This window comes from Equus caballus, chromosome 3 (genome assembly GCF_041296265.1).
Source record: "Equus caballus isolate H_3958 breed thoroughbred chromosome 3, TB-T2T, whole genome shotgun sequence".
Lineage (NCBI taxonomy): Eukaryota > Metazoa > Chordata > Mammalia > Perissodactyla > Equidae > Equus > Equus caballus.
In genome coordinates this window covers 118,610,040-118,632,376 of record NC_091686.1, presented here as the reverse complement: position 1 = coordinate 118,632,376, position 22,337 = coordinate 118,610,040, and the positions used below count along the sequence as shown (strand labels likewise).

The 22,337-nt window shown below is 56.6% G+C and overlaps 1 protein-coding gene across 1 annotated transcript in view; it reads right to left on the bottom strand.

Annotated features, from left to right (window-relative positions):
• The window catches only part of NSG1 (neuronal vesicle trafficking associated 1), a 31,817-nt gene extending 9,680 nt beyond the window's left edge, over positions 1 to 22,137 (bottom strand). Inside the window, exons 1-3 of the mRNA XM_023638363.2 lie at positions 21,822 to 22,137; positions 21,288 to 21,442; positions 17,636 to 17,752 (exon numbers count right to left, since the gene is read on the bottom strand). Of these exons, the coding sequence (XP_023494131.1) occupies positions 17,636 to 17,752; positions 21,288 to 21,416 (246 nt within the window). The 5' untranslated portion in view covers positions 21,417 to 21,442; positions 21,822 to 22,137. The remainder of the gene's footprint in view (positions 1 to 17,635; positions 17,753 to 21,287; positions 21,443 to 21,821) is intronic.
• Positions 22,138 to 22,337: the final 200 nt, after the last annotated feature.

Sequence of the window (22,337 nt, the reverse complement as noted above, 5' to 3'; positions counted from 1 at the left end):
TTTGTCACCACGTCCATAAGTCGCCTTTATTTTAAATTAGCTATTTTTAGTACTTGGGGCCCTGCAGAGAGCACTCGGGGTACAGATACAATCAAGCCTCACGGACACCAGACACAGTTGAGACGTGGGTGCAGGCTACCCGTCTGACTGCCGCCAGTCACCGAGGTGACATCAACCGCCCGCTTATCGACAATCCCCTAGATGGCTCCCGAGCCGCGTACGCAGTGCTGGGACGCCGTGGCCCACGGACAGCGGCCCTGTTGAGCTGGGACCAGCTGAGCGGGTAGGACAGACCCTCCTGGGCTCCCTCACCTCTGCACACTCGGTTTGAGCGTGTCCCCTCCCCAGAGGGCAGTTCCCACGAACACACGGATTTGGCTTTCTTCGCGCTGTACCCCGAGCACACAGCTCAGTATGTGCTCAGCTCACGTCTGCGGATGGATGTGCGACCACGCAGGAAGACCACAGGGGTGGGAGAGCCTGCCCCAGCTGGAGGGCATGGGGGATGAAATGACACTGGGTCTGGGCCTTGTAGATGCTCACCAGGTGCCGGGAGCCACCTGGCAGGGGCGAGAGCATGTCCTGAGGCTAGAAGGGCCAGCAAAGGCGCTGCGGGTCAGGTCGGGGAGGGGCGAGACTCCCCACTGGGCTTAGCAGAGGGATGGCTCTCAGGCTCCCGAGCAGGGGGAAGGAGACAGAGCAGTGGGGCCCTGGGCACTGGGCCAGGCCAGGGCCTCCATCCGCGTTAGCCACTCACTGCCCACCTTCCCTCCCAGGGCTCAGTGGGGGTGAGCTCCTTCCCCAGCCACACACAGCCCCGCAGCCACCAAGTGCAGGGAGCTCTGCCGCTTCCTGAGACTGCAGAGAGGCCTGCTGGTCTGAGGAGTCCCTCGGGCAGAGCACAGTGAGCCCCGCCCTGGGCTCAGGACCCCTGCCTTTCGTCCCCCCCATACTGTGCTGGGCACTGGGCATACAGCATGAAGAAAGCCAATCTGTGTGCTTGTGGAGACTGCCCTCTGGGAGGGCACAGTCTGTGGAGCCTCAGCTCCCATATAGCCTCTCGGAGCCATCAGTGCGCATGTGTGAAAGGGGAACACAGCATCTCTGGCCAGGGTCCTGGGTAACATGAGAAATGAGCATGAGGAGTGTGTTATAAACCGCACAGCACACTCACCTAGAAGACAGGATGCCAGCCCCACTGGGAACTCTCTGAGGTCACCCTGGGGAACCCTCCCTTCCTCCCTCCCTTAGGGAGCCCCGTGCATCCCTCTGCACCCAGCTTAGGCACAGGCACTGAGGTCCAAGTTCCACCCGCAGCTCTACAGCTCACTGGCTGTGTGACCCTGGAAGCCCCTGAACCTCTCTGAGACACAGGCCCCTCACCTGTGACACAGGACAATGGTTCCCCACCTACCTGGCGCTGTGAGGCTGTGAAGGGGGAATGCACTGGGCAGATGCCCACAAAGAACCATCATAAGTCCTGCAGCGGGCGTTCATCTCATCACTGTGCCCTGCCCCCAGTGCCCAGCTCTTCATCGCCAGGGTCCAGAATCCTCCTTGAGCCTGCGTCTTGGCTACTAGGAACCCAGGCCAGGGCCAGCCTGCCAGCCAGCTCAAAACTACAAGACAGCCTGCTGTGCCAGGGCTGGCCCTACCCAGGGCGCCCTCCTTTCTAGCTCACCCTGCTGCACTGCAGGCTGGCTTGCCACACCCCGGGACAGGATGAGGGGCAGCACCCAGAGTCTGCTGGCCCAGCCTGCCACTCTCTCCCTTCTCCCTGCATGGCCACCCAGGCCACCTGCCATGCCACCCCCCCCAGCTGCGAATCCCCATCTCCAAGCGCCACCACGCCCACAGCTCACACTCACTACAGCCTGGACGACGCCATCCCCTCTGTGTCCTCGCCCAGGGCACGGCCCCTCACACCCCAGGCCGCAAGAAGTCTCTATCACCTCTGATGAGGCCCTTCCTGCCCATCTCTGAGTCCTGTCAGTCCCTGTCAACGTCTTTGTCCTCCACCCCTTTTCCCTCCTGTGACCCCTCACCTGGTCTCTCAGGGCCGTCAGCTCTCTAAGGGCCAGAGAAACTCCAGGCTGTCTGGACAACCTATATTGCATACGGAGCCCACGCCTGACACGGGGACACAAACAGGATGGAGCCACGGCTGCCTCAGGGCCCAAAACACCCACGGGGAAGGTGCCATCTGGGTTCCAGTGGTGGCTCCAGCACACAACAAGGACACACCACCTGGCCCAGGGAGACTGCAGAGGCAGCTGAGCTGGGTGATGCTGCAGGAGCTCGAATCTGCCAGGAAGGGGAGGGGGCAGTGGCCCTAGGGGCATGTGGCAGCAGAGGAACAGCCACAGCACATGCAGGGCTCTGCAACAAGACCAGCAACCCTGCCAATGCGTGGGAGAGGCGGGCGGGCAGGGCTATGGCACAGCTCTGCAGCCAGACTCTGAGTACATCAGCCAGCTCCTCTGGGCCCAGGCTCCTGCCCGCCAACGGCAGTGAGAGGACCCGGCTTCCGCCAAGGACTCCAGGCAGAACTGCTGGGACAGCGCCTGGGCGTGGCAATAGCTATGGAAGGAAGCGTTTGCTCTTGTTGCTGCAGCTGTCACCACTGTCATTCCCTTACTCACTCAGATGGCACAGCTGGCAGATGCAGAGCTGGGCTCTCAGCCCCAGCCATGCAGCCTCTCACGCCTGCTGCCGTGTCGTACTCTAGCCTCCTCTCCTCACATCACCTCGGCTACTGCTCACCCAAATCGACCTGCTGGTGGCCCCTGGGGGCAGCAAGGGCAGCTTCAGGGGCTCTCTCCACAGTCTAGCCAGCAGGGCTGCCTCCCCCAGGGTGCTCCGTGGGGAGAGCTGTATTTAATATAACTGGCCTCCTTTGTAACCTTTTATAGTTTATTTTAGGCATTTGAAAACATTATTCTAAGAAGAGGTCCATGGCACACAACAGATTAAGAGGCCCTGTTAGAAATGATTTCCTCAAAATATTAGCAAACTGAATTCCACAATACAGTGAAAGGATCACACACCATGATCAAATGGGATTCATTCCAGGGATGCAAGGATGGTTCAATATCCACAAACCAATCACTGTGATACAGCACATTAACAAAATGACAGATGACCATTCTATGATCATTTCCACATATGGAGAAAAAGCACTTGACAAATTCAACATCCATTTATGATAAAAACTCTCAACAAAGTGGGTACAGAGGGAACGTAACTCAACATGATAAAGGCCATATATGAGAAACTCGCAGCTAACATCACGCTCGATGGTAAAACACTGGAAGCTTTTCCTCTAAGATCAGGAACAACACAGGGATGCCTGCTCTCACCACTTCTATTCAACACAGTACTGGAAGTCCTCGTCAGAGCAACTAGGCAAGAAAGAGAAATAAAAGGCATCCAAACAAAAAGGAAGAAGTAAAACTTCACTATTTACAGATGACATGATATTATATATAGAAAACCCTGAAGACTCCACCAAATAACTGTTGGAATAAGTGAATTCAGTAAAGTAGCAGGATACAAAATTAATACACAAAAATCTGTTGCATTTCTATACACTAATAACGAACTATCAGGAAGAGAAATTAAGAAAACAATACCATTTACAATTGTATCCAAAATAATAAAACACCTAGGAATAAATTTAACCAAGAAGGTGAAAGACGTGTACGCTGAAAACTGTAAAACCCTGATGAAAGAACTGAAGATTACACAAAGAAATGGAAAGATGTTCCATACTCATGGATTGGAAGAACTGACGTTGTTAAAATGCCCATACTACCCAAAGCAATCTAGCAATTCAATACAATCCCTCTCAAAATTCCACTGGCATTTTTCACAGAAACAGAACAAACAATCCTCAAATATGTAGGGAGCCACAAAAGACCCAAGATAGCTAAAGTAATCTTGAGAAATAAGAACAAAGCTGGAGGCATCACACTTTCTGATTTCAAACTATATTACAAAGCTATAGGAATCCAAACAGTATGGTATTGGCATAGAAACAGACACACAGACTAATGGAACGTAACAAAGAGCCCAGAAATAAACCCACACATATATGGTCAATTAATTTATGACAAAGGAGCCAAGAACATAGAATGGAGAAAGTCAAGTCTCTTCAATAAATGATGTTGGGAAAACTGGACCCCATCTTACACCACACACAGAAATTAACTCAAAATGGATTAAAGACTTAAACATAAGACCTGAGACCGTAAAACTCCTAGGAGAAAACATACGCAGTACGCTCCTTGAGACTGGGCTTGGCGATGACTTTTTCACTTTGACACTAAAAGTACAGGCAACACCAAGAAAAATCAACAAGTGGGATTATATCAAACTAAAAAGCTTCTGCACAGTAAAGGAGACCAACAACAAAATGAAAGGCAACCTACCGAGTAGGAGACAATGTGTGCACATCATACGACTGATAAGCACTAATAGCCAAAATATATAAAGAACTTGTATAACTCCACAGCAAAAACCAAGCAATCCGATTAAAAACTGGGCCGAGGATCTAGCAGACATTTTCTCAAAGAAGACATACAGATGGCCAACAGGCACATGAAAAGGTGCTCAACATCATTACTCATCAGGGAAATGCAAATCAAACCACAATGAGATATCACACCTGTTAGGATGGCTGTTATCAAAAAGACAAGAAATAAGTGTTGGCGAGGATGCAGAGAAAAGGGAACCCTTGTACACTCTTGGTGGGAATGCAAATTGGTGCAGCCACTATGGAAAACAGTGTGGAAGTTCCTCAAAAAATTAAAAATAGAACTAGCACATGATCCAGCAATTCCACTTCTAGGAATACATCCAAAGAAAACGAAAACATTAACTCAAAAAAATATAGGCACCCCTATGTTCATTGCAGCATTATTCACAATAGCCAAGACATGGAAGGAACCCAAGTGCCCATCGGTGGATGAATGGATAACAAAAATGTGGCATATTTATGCAATGGAATATTACTCAGCCACACAAAGAAGGAAATCTTGCCATTTGCAACAACATGGATGGACCTTGACGGCATTATGCTAAGTGAAATAAGTCAGACAGAGAAAGACAAATACCACGTGATCTCATTTTATGTGGAATCTATTTAAAAACCCAAGCTCCCAGACACAGAGAACAGATTGGTGGTTGCCAGAGGCGGTGGGTGGGGGGTGGTTGAAACGGGTGAAGAGTGTCAAAAGGTACAAACTTCCAGTTATAAAATAAAAATAAATAAGTCCCGGGGATGTAGTGTACAGCACGGTGACCATAGTTAATAACACCCTATTGCATAGAAAGTTGCTAAGACAGTAGGTCTTCAAAGGCCTCATCATGAGAAAAAAAAATTTGTAACTATGTATGGCCACAGATGTTAACAAGACTTAGTGTGGTGATCACTTCACAATAAAGACAAATACTGAAACATTATGTTGCACATCTGAAACTAATGTCATGCTATGTGCTAATTATATCTCAATACAAAAAAGAAAAATATGATATCAAGTCCCAGAGACATGGAGCATCCTTAAATCACTGAATTTGGACGCCACGTTGGAGTTGGGTTCACAGCGCCCCATCTGTTTAGGTTTAAAAATAGCCCCCAGCTCTGCAGGGCCATGGGGAACCACCTCCTCGGGGCTCCCCTCCTGGAACCCAGCCTGCGCCTTTCATCCAGGATTCCCGGGCCCCATGGCCAAGGAGCTCACAGAAGCGAGAAATGAGAACACGAGAGTCCCCGGAATAGCCGAGGGAGGAGGGCAAAGAAATCTACAGAGAGTCAGCAGGAGGCACCCGGTGTGGCAAAGCCCTGCCCTGCAGGCTGTCCCCCGGCTTTCCCTGCACCTTGGCAAACCCCAGGCCTTTCCCGGGCCCCAGAGTCTGCTCAGACCTGGGAAGCACCCTGTGGTGGGAAGAGAAGTGCGGGTCTGCAATTCACTCTGTGGCATGATGTTCCCCTGTGGTTATCATGGCCTGAGGAGAGTGCCATGGGCCTTTCCAGAAAGATCCCCAACTGGCTCAGAATTGGACCCCGGCTCTGCCACCTGCCAATTATGTGACTGAGCAGGTCACCTGCATCTCTCCTCTCTGAAGAGGGAACAATGCCTTAGGCTCTTATAGTTTATCAGGAGAATGACAAGGCATCAAGGGCTTGAGAGCATGTCAGCCCCACGTGCTGGGCCCGTTATGGGTTCAATTGTGTCCCCCCCAAAATGATACATAAGTCGTAAGCCCCGGTACCTCTGAATGTGACCTTATCTGGAAATAGGATCTTTGTAGATGTGATTAAATTAAGTTGAGGTCAATAGGGTGAGCCCTCATCCAGCATGACTGATGTCTTTATAAAAAGTGGAAATTTGGACACACACACACAGGGGGAAGGTCACGAGACAACAGAAGACTGGAGTCCTGTATCTACAAGCCAAGGAAAGCCAAAGATGGCCGGCAACCCCCAGACACTAGGAAGAGGTGGAAAGATTCTCCGCTGCAGGTTTCAGATGAAGCACGGCCCTGCCGAAACCTTGACCTTGGACTTCTGGCCTCCAGAACTGTGGAAGGGTAAACTTCTGCTGTTTGTGCCCCTCAACCGGTGTCCCCCGTGGGGGCAGCCTGAGCAGACTCATGCAGCCCCTCATCCCGGGGCTCTGGATTCAGGGGGCGCAGGTCTGCACGCCTCTCCTGAAGGTGTTCTCTCTCCGCCGTCATCCTTGTTCCTTCCCCAGCCGGCCAGACTGCGCTGCCGGCTCTCCTCACCCTTCAAAGCCCTGGACAGGCCCGCTGCCTCCAGGAAAGCTCTGGAACATCCCAGCCTCTCTGGACACCAACAGCACATGTGTGCACCACATCGGCCAGCATCTACTGTCTCCTAATCTGTGGCCCAGTTTGGAGACTTTCCTGACCACCCCTACCCCCCACCATGAGACAACTGGGAATATTCCAGAACAAGGTGTGAAATTACTTAACCAGACATGCCTGTTTCCTCCAGGCTCTGGGAGTATCCTTTAGGCTTTCTCTCATTGACACACCATGACTATGAGCATCTGAAGAGCCCGAGACATCAGCGGCTCCATCTTTCAACCAATTCCAAAAACTCTGGGCCAAAAGACAAACTCACCATTCATTGCCCAACGTGTGTCGAGAGCCCTGGGTTCCAGGCCTGTTCTGCCAACACACACACTGACTCCAGAAAGAGCATCTGCCCCTGCCGCTTGCTTCCCTCTGAGCTGTGAAAAGAGGATGCCGGCCCAGCACCCAAGTTCACAGTGGGGGCTGCAGGAGACCTGTGCTGGGCCCCAGTGGGACACAGCGAGCGCTCGCTGCACAACAGAACCCCACCTCTCACAGTGTTGCAGCATCAGGGCAAGGAAGATGCTCGGAGGCTGTCAGATCCAGTACCTTCCTTCACATGTCATGGAAGCCCTGTCACTGCAAAGGCAACACCTTCAATCCAGGCCAACAGGACACCCAGGTGGTCCTAGGAGCCCCAGAAGAGGAGCAGCAGCCATGGGCAATGACCCAACCTGAGCACAAAGAAGGGGCTCACCCGTGGTCGGGTATCAGAATGACAGGGGCTCTAAGGATCCGAGGCTGGGAGCCTGCCCAGAGCAGCGACAGTAGAATGTCAGAGGCAACAGCCGGGCATCGGTATTATTGCAAACTGCCCAGACACCGCCTGTGCGCAGCCCAGGCTGAGAACCATGGGGCTAAACAGAGGGTCCCCCTTCTGCGTGGAACTCCTGGAGCCTGGGGGCTGCTCTCACCCCAGCCTTTGCACCCTCAAGCCAAACACCACTGTACCAGCTGCTCCGGAGACTGCTGCCACACCCTGCACTGGGGAGGCAGCGTAAATAAAGCTTGTCTACTCCTTGTGACAGCGCCTGCGAGGCAGTGTTACTGACTGCGTTTCACAAACGGGGAAACTGAGGCTCAGACATGGAGATGACTAGGCCACGGCAAGCCACCTGGGTTGGCTGAATAATGTCTCCCAGACGTACCCAGGTCCTAATCTCTGGAGCCTGTGCGTGTCACCTTATATGGGAAAAGATTCTACTACCGAGGAGAAAGCGATGAGAAGATGGAGCAGAGAGAGACTGGAAGATGCTGTGCTGCAGGCAGTGAAGATGGAAGAAGGGGCCACGAGCCAAGGAATGTGAGGACTGTGGCTCTAGAAGCTGAAAAAAGCAAGGAAGCCTGCTGCCCCAGGGCCCCCAGAGTGAGCCAGCCCTGCAGACACCTTGATTAGGCCCCGTGAGGCTGTGAGGACTCCTGACCTCCAGAACTGTGAGAGGAGACAGCCAGGGGGTTGTCCTTTGTTCCAGCAGCCCCCAGAGACTAGCTCAGTCCCTCGAGCCGCCTCCCCACAGGCTGAAGCGGCGCCTCCCAGTGCCTAGCGAGCCAGTGGGCAAGTGGAGCCAGGCGGCAGGCAGCCCCTCTCCCAGTGCGTCCTCCAGAGCAGCCCTCCGCGTCACCGGAGCCGACCCGAGGATCTACACCTCAAAGGGAACAGAAATTCAGTGCGCAGAGGTGCCGCTGCTCTGGGTTTTATTAAACAAATGACCGCGCATGGGAAGGAGGCAGGCCCCAGGGCACCTCTGCCCTCCACAGGCCCTGGAGCCCAGAGAGCCTGGGTGATGACAGTGCCTGACCCCACACCTGGACTCTCCAGGGTGGGCTGTGGCCCTGGAGGCCAGGGACGAAGCCCGGGAGTGCCTCGGGTGGGACAAGGGTAGCTCCCTAGGAGCAGGGCCGACGTCTCTGTTAGGCACCCCAGGCCCACTGCTGGGCCCACGATGCTTGTAGAGCTCAAGAAAATGGTTTTTAATTTTGTTTAAAAACCAAAAAAGAAGAAACAATATAATAATGAGCATGTAATAATGAATCCAGCCTGGATTATATTCATCTTTAGACCGAGGCAGTCATAAGATAATGTCATTCTTTTTTATTAGGAGGAAGGGCCCACAAAGGCAAAAGTGCCTCGGCCCCAAGGCCCCGCCTTCTTCCGTCTCTGGAACCCGCGATGGCCGGCAGACGTTCTCAGGAGAGCTGGCCGCAGCCACTTTGGAGTGTCCTTGGCCCAGCAGCGGCAGCCCTGGTCTCTGCCAAGTGGTGTGAGCTCCTCACGAGGCAGGGTGAGGCCTGCGGAAGGGAAGGGCCTGCCAAGGGGGCCCCCTAACTGCGGCTGAGAAGCTTCCAGGACGCAGTGTCGGGTCTTGAGGAGGAGCTCACCAGGGAAGCGCAAGGAAGGTGCTCTCACAGCGACACGGGTCGTGCCAAAGCCGGGAGGCATCAAAGGACGCGATGTGCTCAGTGTGGCTGGAGCACCACGCGTCCTGCAGGAGGGGACACGAGCCGGGTGGCAAAGGTCCCTGCATGCCGCACCAAGAAGTGGGAACCCAGAGAGTTCCTGGGCATTGCAGGATCCCAGCAGGCGGCTGCCGCTAGTGACAAATTAGCATTTCTCACAGCACTGGGAGGTGTCGCCAGTTGGCTGCAGGACAGATGTTTGCCACTGATTTACGTGTGTGAGAGAGCGTGTGTGTGTGTGTGTGTGTGTGTGTGTGTGTGTGTGTGTGTGAGGGCAGAATCTACACTATCTGTAGATTGACATCACTTTCGTGCAGCTGCCAGTAAGGCTCTCCAGCAGAGACAACGGGGCGGGATTAGAGCTGCTGCTGCCACGCGTCCTCGGGCGTGTGCCCTGCCGGGGCCCTGGGCGGCCCTGCCCCTACTGCCATGGGCAGCGGGCTGTGAGGGGCCGTGGGTGGGGGCGGTGTGGGTGGGGGAGGGCCTGCTGCAGGGTTTCTACTGTTTTTACCAGTGACCTCTGTGGCAGCCAGGTGAAGCCAAAATGCTTCTCAGAATCGTGCTTTAAATACATCAAACTCTCTACCTAGGATCGCAAAGGAAACAAATGATACTGAAATAGTAGTATGAAAATATTGCAAAAATATAGCTTTGTGAGGTAACGAAATATGTGCTTCTCTATTAATACCCCAAACAAGACTGCAACTTCAAAGGGACAATGCGAGCAGACACTTCCGCAGGTCTTGGCGACAACGGCAGGGCGATGCGATCCCACCTGTGATCTGCACCGTGATGGTCACACGCATTGCTCATACTGCTGTTGTTTACTGCCGACAGTGAACGTGAAAGAAGGTGTACACTGCGACCTGTAAAACTGCTGAAAGAAGTTACCAGAGACCCAAATCAACGGGAAGACAGCCTGTGTTCCTGGACTGGAAGACTCCCCAAACTGACCGACAGATCCAGTGCAGTCCCCGTCAGAATCCCGACAGCCTTTGTGCAGAGATGGAAATTGCAAGGGATCCTCAATAGGATGCAAGGAATCTTGAAAAGGAAGAATAAGTTGGAGGACTCACCCTTCCCAGTTTCAAAACTTGCTACAAAGCTATGGTAATCAAAACAATGTGGTACCAGCATAAGGACAGCCATGTAAATCAATGGAACAGAACAGAGTCTAGACATAAAACTGTGCGCCCACGGTCAACTGACAAGAGGGCCAAGACCACTGAATGGGGCAAGAACTGTCTCTTCAACAAATGGGGCTGGGACAACTGGATGTCTGCCTGCAAAGGAATGAAGGCGGACCCTTACCTCACATCATATACAAAAGTTAACTCAATATGGAACAAAGACCTAAATAGAAAAGTTAAAGCCATAAAACTCTTAGAATACACAGAGGTGATCTCACCACCTTGGATTGGGGAATGGTGTCTTAGACATGACACCAAAAGCACAAGCAACAAAAGAAAAAATAAATTGTACCTTACCAAAATTAAAAAATTTTGTGCTTTAAAGAACACTACCAAGAGAGAGAAAAGACACCCCACAAAACGGTAGAAAATATCTGCAATTGATATATCTGATGAGGATCTGGTGTCCAGAATATATAAAGAACTCTGACAATTCAACAACAGAAAGACAAACAACCCAATTAAAAATGGGAAAGAACTTGAACAGACATCTCTCCAAAGAAGATACACAAATGGCCAACAGGCACAGGAACAGACGCTGAGCGTCATCAGCCACCAGGGAAACGCAAATCCAAACCACAATCAGATACGCCCACTAGGACGGCTACGATAACAAAATAAACAAGAGCAGCTGTTGGTGAGGGTGTGGAGGAACGGGAAGCCTTGAATGTTGCTGGCGGGAATGCAAAATGGCGTAGCCACTGTGGGAAACAGCAGTTCCTGAGTATGTTCAACACGGAATTGTCATGACTCTAATCCTGCTCCTAGGTGTAGACCCCAAAGACCTGAAAACAGGTGTTCAAACAAAACCCTGTCCCCGAATGTTCCTGCAGCACTGTTCCCATCAGCCAGAAAGCGGAAACCACTCACTGTCCACCGGGAGATGAAGGGGGCATAGCCCTACGATGGAATATTACTCAGCCATAAAAAGGAACAGCGTACTGACACACATGACCACGTGGATGAACCGTGAAGACGGGGTCGCCCAGGCTGTGGCGGGGTCCTAAAGAGACGGTGAGTCCGAGCCAGAGCAGCCCTACCCAGAGGCAGAGGGATCCGAGCGGAGTTTTCTGGAAAGAACAGCCAGGAACGGGCAACAAATGGGATGCGGGTCCCGGGATGAACTCTTTAGGAGTTTATAAGGAGGGGACCACGTCCCCGATACGCGGGCCAGTCCTGGCTGATGGTTACTGCCCCAGCAGCACAAACGTGCAGTGTCCCCTGTCCTCAGAAGTGTCCCCCCATCATGTGGCCACTCAACTTACAAGGCCCTGGTCCCTGTCCCAGTTCTCTACACGGTCCCCGTGAGTTGGGAATGAGTAATCACCCATTTCCTAGGTGAGGGGCTCAAGCGTCATTTGAATTTGCTGTGTCCCCATCTGCTCTTTCTGGCCTGGGGCCTCCTCTCCTGCTGGGGGCCTCCTAGGGGTCACTGCCCAGCTTGGGTGGCAACTAGGACGTCTGCAGCAGGCGACAGTCACCCGGCGGATCCCACACACCTGCTGATGTGGAAGACAGAGCCTGGGGGGCTTGGAGTCAGATGGCTGTGGGCCCACATCCTACTTCCACCCCTGGCTGGCTGGGTGACCTTGAGCCTGTTCCTTAACCTCTCTGACCTTGATTCCCCCCTACAAAATCAGGACAGCAAGATCAGACTTCAAGACTAAGACAGAAAGGAATGACAGTCATGAAGCTCGGCGCCAAGCAGGCCCTGCGTTGAGGGCGGCTGGGTTATTCTTGCTCCGCTCCGTCCTCCACCCTCAGCAGGAGGGAAACGGAATGTGCATTTCTGCTGAGTAATGCAGTAAGAAAACAAAAATATCTTGGAAAAATAAGATGATTCCTGACATCTTCAAGTGTTTACAGCACCAAATATTTTAGGTTACCCACACAAAAGTGAACACACAGACACCACGCCCTAAGATGACGCAACCCACTGATGATCCGGTTCTGGATGAAGCCCCCACTCTGCAGCTGGGCCAGAAAACCGTGGGCTCTGTGACCGCAGATCCGGGCTGCCGAAACCCGCAAGATGTTCGGCTGCAGGTTACGGGGCATCCAAAGGCATTTCTAGGACCTCTAGTGCCACCACGGGAAGACCTCCCCCACCGCTGGATGCCAAGGAAATGGTGTCGCCGGTCATAAATATTTAACAAATGCATCTTGAAACACACCAGGGGATTACTGGAGAGTGTGGGAAACAGACGGGCGCACAGGAAGCTCAAGGTCATTAAGGATATGAGAAAAGGATTCAAACCACCCACCGAATCCTTTGTAACAGGATGCAAGGGGACACCCCCACTGCAGCATCGACTGCCAACAATGGGGACCATTCAGACAAACTTGGTGTCCCCTTTAGGACCTTCTCCCTGCCCTGTGCTGGCCAGGACAGACGTTCACTCGTTCACTCACATTTGGGGCTGACCCTGGCACCTCGTAAAGCCCTGAAGGCAACGTGGCACCAGCTCATGGGGTGCGGTTGGCTCGCTGAAACCCTTAACTCACAGAGAGGGCTGCAGATCTCCGAGATGTCAGCAGCTCTCTGTGGCCACAGCCAGAGGCATGGAGGGCTCGGGAGAGCCCGCTGGAACCTTCCTTCAGTCGCCCAATTACCGCCCCTCTGCCTTCCAGGATCAGGGAGAGCTTCAGGCAGCAGCACCCTGACAAGCCGCTCTGCACGGGCGAGCGGGAACGCGACCTTAAAAAAACGTTTAGCTTTAGCGCATTTGAGAAACATCTCAGCCGTGTTTGTTCTCGGCATAAATACACCTCTAATTAATTAAACGGCCGCTTTCCTCGTCGACACGAACCTCCTCGGAAGCCTAGACTTTTGGCCGCCACTGGGTGATTCATGCTGCAGTCCCATGGTGGCGGAGTCCACCGATCCCTCCCCAGCCAGCGGTTACCTAGCAACCAGCCTAGCAACCTCGCAGCCAAGAGATTAATCCCCGAGCGATAATCATAAAGTAACATCCAAAAAGACATCTCGTCTCAAGGATGCCATCCAAAGGTAGGCAGAGACGAGGCGCAGAGCAGCCGGCACGCGGCTCCTGAACTGCACACATTAGAGACAAAAGGAGGACGCGTTATTGACTTGTTGCTTCCACAGCTGAAAGGCACAATCTCATTCTGCGTTTCACACACAGGGATGAAAAGAACCGAGGAGGTGGCTGGGCTGGGGAGCCACACGGAAGCTGCTCGGCCACCAACAGGATGAGGAAGATGTTCTGTCACAGCTGAAGCTGTGACTGACCCCAGGCCCGGGCCAGGGGGAGGATCCTGCTCTCATCACACATTCATCTCAAGCACGTCCTCTTCGCACACGCTTCCCAGTTTTCAGGAAGAGCCCCAACCCTTGGCCAGCTGCACGCTTCACTGTGTGTGCATTCAGATGCTAGAAACATAACCAGGCAATGAAAGGCTGAGAGAACGTTCCAGAAGGGCAGGCAATCTTAGCATTCCCAAAAGGTGCCAGGCCTCCTGAGCCTACCCGGCCCAGGGGCTGGAACGGACTCCCACCCATAAAGGGTCGCAAACTCAGCAGACATTAGAACCATCTAGAGAGCTTGTTACAGTGCCTATTCCCAGGGTGCAGGGCTCCTCTATGAAAATGGACCTTCCGGTGACTGTGACGCAGGTAGCCCCAGAGCCCGTGGGACGCATAGTGCTGTGGAGAATGCCTCTCAGCAGACCCCACAGCGGTGCTCAGGGAGCTGGGGAAACTCCTGCCCTTTCCAGAAGGGCCTGGAACAAAAGCAGGGGGCACCTGCAGAAAGCAGGTTGTTCTGTGCGAGTCTGGCCTACAGGCCTCCTGGCCTCACAGCCCGCTCTGCTGTTCACTGACTGACTGTGTGACCTTGGCCATGTCCCTCGCCCAACTGGGTGAGAACTTACGACTGCCATCTGTCAAGGGCTTACACCTAGGCATGGCCCAGAGAGAGGGCTCCATCAGGAGCTGGCACTGAAGTTGCTCAGCCAGCGAGGGGCCTGCAGGCAGACCCTGGAAACCTCACTGGTCCCACTCCATCCAGGCTAGCAGCACAGTCACGGACTGCCCATCAGGCCACTCCTCCGCATGACTTCAGCCCTGGAGAGGAGGCAGCATGATGGAGCCCTCACCGTGCCTGGCGCAGCAGCGGGGCTGAGGACCAAGAGCCATCTGTGCCAGGAGTCCCCGCGCCCTCCCTTCTGCCCGACCTGGTCTCAGGGAGCTGCTAGGCCCTGCTTCCCTCCCAGGTCACTCACTCAGGTTGAGGGGCCTTTCCTCCAAATGCCACCCCACTGGACCTCGCCGGGACACCTGGTCACAGGCCTCACCCCCGAAGAGAAGTACGGGCCAAGAGCTGCCCCCAGAGGAGGGCGCTGGGGGTAGGGGAGCCTGGACACTGTGATACAAAGGAAGGGACGAGAGAAAAGCGGTGCTTCCACTGCGGAGGCCTCAGGGTGCGTGGGCCTGCCGCATACCTGAAGGCTGCTGGGAAGCGGGGGACTCGTGTCCAAGGGGCTAGATCGCAGGCCACAGGGCGGCAGTCACCGGGAAGGGTTTCAGATCAAAGGAAAAGGATTCTTGGGAGCAGACACTCCCACAGTACGAGGGGCACCTGGACTTAGAGCGCCCCACGCAGACCCGGTCTCCAGGAGAAGCCACGTGACCCCAGGGGTCACAGCCAAGAGCCGGCTGCTGGGTTCAGGCTCTCTGTATTGATTTCCCCTCAACTGTAAAATGGAGGTAATAACAGTGCATACTTCATGAGGTTTTTATGAGGATTAAATGAGATAACCAACTCAACAAGCTTGGCCCCATGTCTGGCTCATGGGAGCACTCCATGACTGGGAGACACGGGTACTGCCTCCGTACACAGGGCAGTGAAACACCAGCAGGGTGGGGTTAATCCCCGGAGGCTTCCTGGCGGAGGTGATACCTGAGCTGGCACTGGAAAGAGATGGAAGGGGAAAGGGGTCTGGGAGCTGGAAGGTGGGGCTGGGGGGAGGTGCGTACGGCAGGAGGTGTGGTGGAAAGGCACGGGCCCCGGGGGCACCAGCCCCCTGGTGACCACCTGGGACTCAACAGCGTCATCTGTCAAAGGGGCTAGCACAACCCCTTGGGGGTGGTTGTGAACGGCAAGGGGGCCACAGATGCTAAGTACATGGACACGCCAGGCCTGTGTAAGCCTGGGGAGATGGGCTTGCTGCGATGCAGGGAGCTATGGAGTGCCTACTGCATACATCACCTTCCCAGACGTCCCCAGGAGGTGAGAACAGAGATGAGGCAGGTTCTGCCACCACAGCCCCTCCCCTCGGATGGGCACAGACCTTCTAAGCCTCAGGTTCTGGGCAGCGGGAGCCAGGGAACCATACAGAGGCTCAGCTGTGGCTGCCGAGGGCCCTGGTGGCCGATGTGCGTCACCCATGCCTTAAACAAGGGACCTGGGGACCTGCATCAGGTGAGTGTGCGGGAAAAGCGCACACGGACACCGGAGCTGGGGGACAGGGCCCGGCACACCGCAGACACTCAACAGAGGAAGGGACAGTTCAAGTGGCACACTGCGCCCCGCTCTGTGGGGACCTAAATGCCGGGGCTGGGAGAGGCGAGGTCCAGTCAGGGGTGAGAGACGCAGAGACACTCAGGGGTCGGCCAGCGGAGTGACGGGGACTGTGACCTGGAAATCGAGGGCACTTCTGCTGCAGCAGGGGGCAAGGCCAGGGCGTGGGCCAGCCAGGTCTGGGAGTGGCAGCACGTGAGACACCTGCACAGCCGGCTGGCCGCGGTGGGAGAGAGATGCTGACCTCGGGGCCACTGACCTGGTCCCAGCCAAGAACCTCACAAAGGTGTGAAGTGCCAGGTCAGCAGCCTCTGGCAGAGCCTCTCAGCCCGCCCCGCCTCCATCCACCCTAGCAGAGAGCTCAGGTGCAGACCCCACTGGGCCTCAACTTCCCCGTCTGTGAAACGGGTTACCCTGATCGTGCCCAGCTCTCGGGACAGCATGCCTGGAGGGCTAACACAGTGAACGCCCCACCGACACAGGAGACGGCACCTAGGGCAGGACCCGCCGGCCACGCAGGCCCTCACAGTTTCCTGCGGCCCAGTGAGGCGGCGTGGAGCATGGGGGCGGGGGGGGGAGTAACAGGCAGGTTACCCCAGGCTCCCCTGTCACCCGGCAAAGCCACCTCACCTGTCCCAGCTTCACATCCGCCTATCAGCCGGTCCCCAGGTTGTCATGGAGATGGATTAGGGCACCGTGCAGAGGCACTCTACAAACCGCAGGGGTGTGCGTGTGCGGGCGCCTGTGCACCCATCCACGTGGGGCCCCAGGGAGCCAGCCAGGGCCCCTCTTCGAGGCCTGGAGACCACTGGTGTCTCCCAGATCACTGTCTCTCGTGTTTCCCAAAGGATGTTTCCAGAAGATCAACAACCTAACCTGCTCCTCAACCAACACAGCCTCCCACGCTCAGAGGCCACGAGACTGTGGGGCGGGCTCCGCCCCTAGACCTGGCTGGACCCCACCCCTTTCAGCAGCTGCTCCTCCCTGAAGAACCATCCAGAGCAAGGCTCTCCTCCCCCAAGTGAGCGCCTCCAGCAACCGTGTGCAGAACGCACTGGCCACGTGCCGTGTCCGGGGGCGAAGGACAGAGGCTGAACACAGGGGCTCTGCATCCTGGCCCTGCCACCTATCGCCGGGACTGCTCCGTGCCTCAACTTCCCATCTGCAAAATGGGTTATCCTGCCAGTGTGACCTCCCAGGGAGGGTAGCTCAGAGGAGCTAGCCAAGCCCGGGGCTCAGCACCGTGTCCTGCACACAGTAGGCCCAACACCACACCCTTCTGTGTCTGCTTCCTTCCTGAACTGCCACAGACTGTAACGTTTAGTAAAGGATTTTTCATACGTGTATAACCTTTGTCTAAAGAAAGTTTAGATGTGGGTTTTCCGTGTTAACACTAAGCAGTATGTGATCATTTTGGAAGATGAAGAAAAAGTGAAATTTTAAAAACCACAAGGTGCATTTTGCCCAGTTGGGATCCTGTCCCCGTTGCTCCACGGTCATCTCTGCAGCTGGTGGCCACCTCCTGGGGCCCAAGGCAGCATCTCCCCCGCCTCCAGGGCCACTCACCTTAAACCTCTCGGTGACACCCTCGGTGATGCTGACGGTGAACTCGGCTATCTTGGGAGCCCGCGCTTTGCCTTTCTTGCGGTCAGGTTCATATTCGGTCTTAGTCTTCACGACCACCTTGGCCAGGAGACAGAAGCAAAGCGTCAGTGGTACGGCCAGATGTGTCAGGCACATCGCCCAAAGAGGATGGGGTGGGAACTCTGGTGTTCAGTCCCCACCAGGCCAGGAAGGATTTCACAGAAAGAATGAGAACAGCTGCCACTTACTGGAACTCTCTGTGCCAGGACTTGCAGAGAAGTTACCCATTAATAATCCTGATAGCAGCCCCCTCCACAGGGAAATGTGATAACTGAGGCACAGAGAAGTTAAGCTCATTGGCCAAAGCCACACAGCTAATAGGTGGCTGGGCTAAGAGGAGTCAGCTGGACTCCTGACTCCAAACACAGTGCTCCCTCCACCATCGAGCATGCTCGCCGGCCCAGGTGGGGAGGCGTTGGGTTGGCACTGGTCTCTCTGTGCCTCGATGGCAGAGCAGGAGGAGATTCAAGCACCCGGCTTCCCTCCAGGACTAGGAAGGAGTGGGCTGCCCGCCTTCACAGACACCGGTCTCGGGTCAGCCTGTCTCCACCTCACCATGCCCCTCTCTCCCCAGGAGGGTCTCCCTGCTCTTACTGCCCCCACTCTCTGCTGGGAAGCGGGAGCCGTTTTCCCAACCAGGAAACCCGTCCAGCCCTGCCCTTCAGCCTCGCCCTCTCTCTACCGGCACTGCCCTCATCACTCCTTGTGGCCGGGGTCTGTCTACTCTGTCCCCACCGGCCGGCAGGGGCTCAGGAGAGGGTCGAGGGGTTACAAGGCTCCCATTCGCAAAGCCCATGCCCCAGAGCAGGAGCCAGGAGGCGGCTGCCGACTGGAGAACCAGCCACACTCCTGCTCTTCCTCCCAGGTGACAACGTCCCTTTCACTGGGGACCCAGAGTTTTGGGGGAGATATCTGCTCCTCTGTGACACTGGGACCCAGGATGGAACAAGGAAACTCAGCGAGTCAGGAGGGCCGGCCCCGGGCAGGCAGCTGGAGGGGCTCTCAGACCGAGCGGTGACCCCAGAGCCAATCTTGGTGAGGAAGAATTGGGGGAGAAAGTGGCCCATGCCAGGTGCCACTGAAAAAGGATCCCAAGGGCCAGGTACCCTGAAACCACACTCTCGTCTTGAGTGACCTTCTCCATGGAGACGGAGGATGTGACAGCTGGGTGCCCACCCCAGGACGAGCCCGTCTCTTGAGGCAGCACTTGGACATCACTCTGCCATCCGTCCTCAAGTCCCAAGCGTACCTGACCAGCTGTGTGACCTTGAGCACACACTTGGCCACTCGGAACCTCAGTGTCCTTGCCTGTGAAATGGGGGCAAAGCCTGTCTCCCCGGGCTCTGCTGAGGAGGCGGACTCCATGAGCCCAGGGGGGACCAGTCAGTGTCCCGCCGGCCTGGATTCAATCTGCATCTGCCACTAACAGGCGAGGTGACCTTGGGCAAGTCCCTTAAACTCTCTGTGCTCCCATTTCCACATCTGCAAAATGGGGTAACGATGGTCGTCACCCTCACAACGTCAGCGCATTCACAGATGAAACCCGTAAAGCACACAGACGAGGGCCTGGCGCACGGTAAGCATCCACACAGGTCAGGGAAGACAGGCCCTGACAGTGCTGCCAGCTCTGAGACCACCGTCACTCGGGACACAGTCTCAGGACAGATTCTGTTTACAACCCTAACAGCTATCTGCTCTCAAACACCGTGTCACCTGGGACAGGCGACATCGCCTCTCTGACCCCTGGCTGTGAGCAACATGCTACCGCTGTTCAGGTTAAGAGGTCTCGTGTGAGAGATGTCTGGCCCCAAGCTGGGCAGAGCAAGAGGCCCTGCCAGAAGCTTCTGCCTGCATGCTGGAGAACGGTGGCCTTCAGCCCAGTGACCTTGGCCACGTCCCGTAAACTCTTTGAGAGTCAGTTTTGTCATCTGTGACCCCAGAAATCTTCTAGCCCACCCACTGGTCCCTATGAGAATTCTCATCTCCAGAGCATCGCTGCCCATTGCCCTTCTGTTTGAATACACCCAGGGATGGGAGACTCATCACCTCTCTGAGCTGCCTAGGCTACTCCTGAGGCCCGACTGGCTGGCTGGGGCTTCATCCCTGCCTGAATCCTCCGTGACATAAGCCAGCTGTGTGCCGGACAGTTCTGGAATGGAACAGGCTGAGGGCAAAAGAGGCAGCTCAGCTGAGCCGGGGGAATCACCTGACAGAGGTGCTGTCTCAGGCCAGGCCCTCCTGGGCTCTCTCTCAGCTGAGGGGCCCACGCGGGAGGGGAAGCAGGGGCAGCAAGCCGGCTGGGCTCCCTGGGCAAGTCTGTGCCCAGACAGGGAAGGGGAGCCGGGCCGGGGCCCACGCAGCCCTGGCTCTCCGCACAGCCTCTGCAGGACCGCCAGCGTCCGGAGCGGCCCCCCGGGGGCACACGTGCGACCTGCTGAGCCCCTTCCCCAGAAGGCAAGCACCTGCCGCCAGCCTCGCTCCTGCCCCGCCCCCACCCACCCAAAACACAGCAGGGTGGGGGGATCAAAACCACTCAAACCGGCCCACCGTGGGAATGAAGGAATCCTCCAGAAGGGAGGGGCCCTCCGCAGGGACATCCCCCACCTGCACGCCCGCCCTGTGGCCAGCAATCACCAGCATCAAATACAAAGCCCTGAGTCAGCACCTCCCTGCGGGGCTTAGGGGACAGTAAGTCGAGTGCGCCCCCTCGCGGCCGGGCGGTTCGAAGCAGCAGCAAGGCGGTCAGAACGGACGCTGCGCTCCTATTTCAGGTTCGAGATGTACAATCCAACCGTCCAGACTTCTAAACATCGTATTTACCTTGTTGAGCGTTGACACTTGAAAATATTATCCTTAACGGACAGAAACTACTTGACTGGATGATGTATTCAAGAAAAGAGGGGATTCTTTAAATTTAGCAAAAAAAAAAAAACCCACCCCACTTTGGGGAAAGGGTGATGGATGAATGGCTGTCCCCAGTCACACTAATATCGCGCGCGCAGAGCACTTCTTTGGAGATTTCACAAAAGGAACAAAGAGGCGAAGGGGGCGATATGAGAGCAGCGTCCGCCCTGCCGTCTGGGAGGGGCGGCGGGCAGGGTAAGGAGGGAATCGGCCCCTAAAGAGGGTCCTTCCGGGAAGGAGAGGGGCCTCCCCACCGCAGTGGGGCAAAGGGGCTGAAACGGCAGCACCTGGAAAGGCTGCGCCGCCCCTGCGCTCACCCCAGGCCCAGACACCCTGGTACCATAGGCAGGGGCAGAGCTGGGGGAGGCAGCTGGGGGGACGGGGACCTCTCTCCGACAAGACTCCCACGAAAATCAAGAAGGGACCTTTCCCCGACCGCCTTCCATTGTCAGGACGAAGCTGTCATGTAAGGCAAGGCGCCCCCACGCGCGATCCAGAGTCGCGCGCAGGGACGTCGCCCTCCGGGGGCTTCCTCCCGCCGCCCGAGCCCGCCCCCACTTCGCGTCCCAGCGCACGCGGCGCGTTTCTTTTGTTGCGGCCGCCGCCCGAGATTTGGGGGTGCGCGCCCGGCAGCACGGGGGTACAGGGGTGCGGGGGGGGGGCCTCTCACCTTATCCGGGGGCGGAAACTGCAGCTGATTGACATCGAGGGGCGTCATCAGGGGGATGGTGTCGAAGCCATCCTCCAGCAGCGGCTGCTTGGTGCCCTTCTCCGCGAAATTGTTCCCCAACTTCACCATCGTTCCGGGAGACCCGAAGCTGCCGCCTGCGGAGGGAGGGCCGGGCGGGAGTCACTGCGAGCCGGACCCACCCGCCGAGCCGGCGTCCGCGAGCTCGCCGGCCCCCGCCTCGTCTCCGCGGAGGGGTCGTGAGGACGCGGAGGTCACGGCCCGAGGGGGGCGGGGTGCTCTGCATTTGTAGACCCTCGTCCCGCTGGACAAAGGCGCCCGGCGCAGGGGCGCACCGCGGCCGGGGAGGGGGCGCCGCCCCTGCCCAACCCGTCTAGACGCGTCCCTCGCCCTGGCGCCGCTGCGTCCGGAGAGCCCCGTGCCTCCCCCCGGGCGGACGCGCAGCCCCAGAGCCCGCTCCCCGGCGGGCAGGGTCGAGCCTCGGGGCCCGGCGGCCCCGCGCCGGCCGGCACTCACCCGACGCCCCGCTCCGGCAGCTCTGCGCTCCGAGCCTCCGCGCCGCCCGCGCCTGCTCGCAGCAATGGCGGAGGCGGCGCCGCGCGGGCCGGGGCGGGGAGCCGAGCGATTGGGCTCGCGGCCGCTCCCTCCTCCCGCCGCCGCCTCCCTCCCTGCCGCTCCCGGGGGTTAATTGTGCGCCGGTGAGTGTGCGCGTGTGGCGGCGGCAGCGCCTCCGCCTTGACGCAGCGCGCGCCGGGCCGCACAAAGGAGCGCGGGGCGGGCGCCCGGGAGCGCTCCCTCGGGACCCCGCGCCGCCCCGAGCTGGTGGGGGGGAAAAGCAGGGGAGATAGGAGGGCGCCCCCGATGGAGGCTCGGAGGGCACCCCAGGGCGGGAGGCGGGGGGGGGGGGGGTCGCAGAAAGAGGGGTGCGGGCTGCGCAATCCTGGGGCGGCGGCCTGGGCGCACGGCGATTCGAAGCGAGAAAGGGGAGGGGATCCTATGGATGGAGCGATCCCCCGAAGTAGGGGGAGGGTG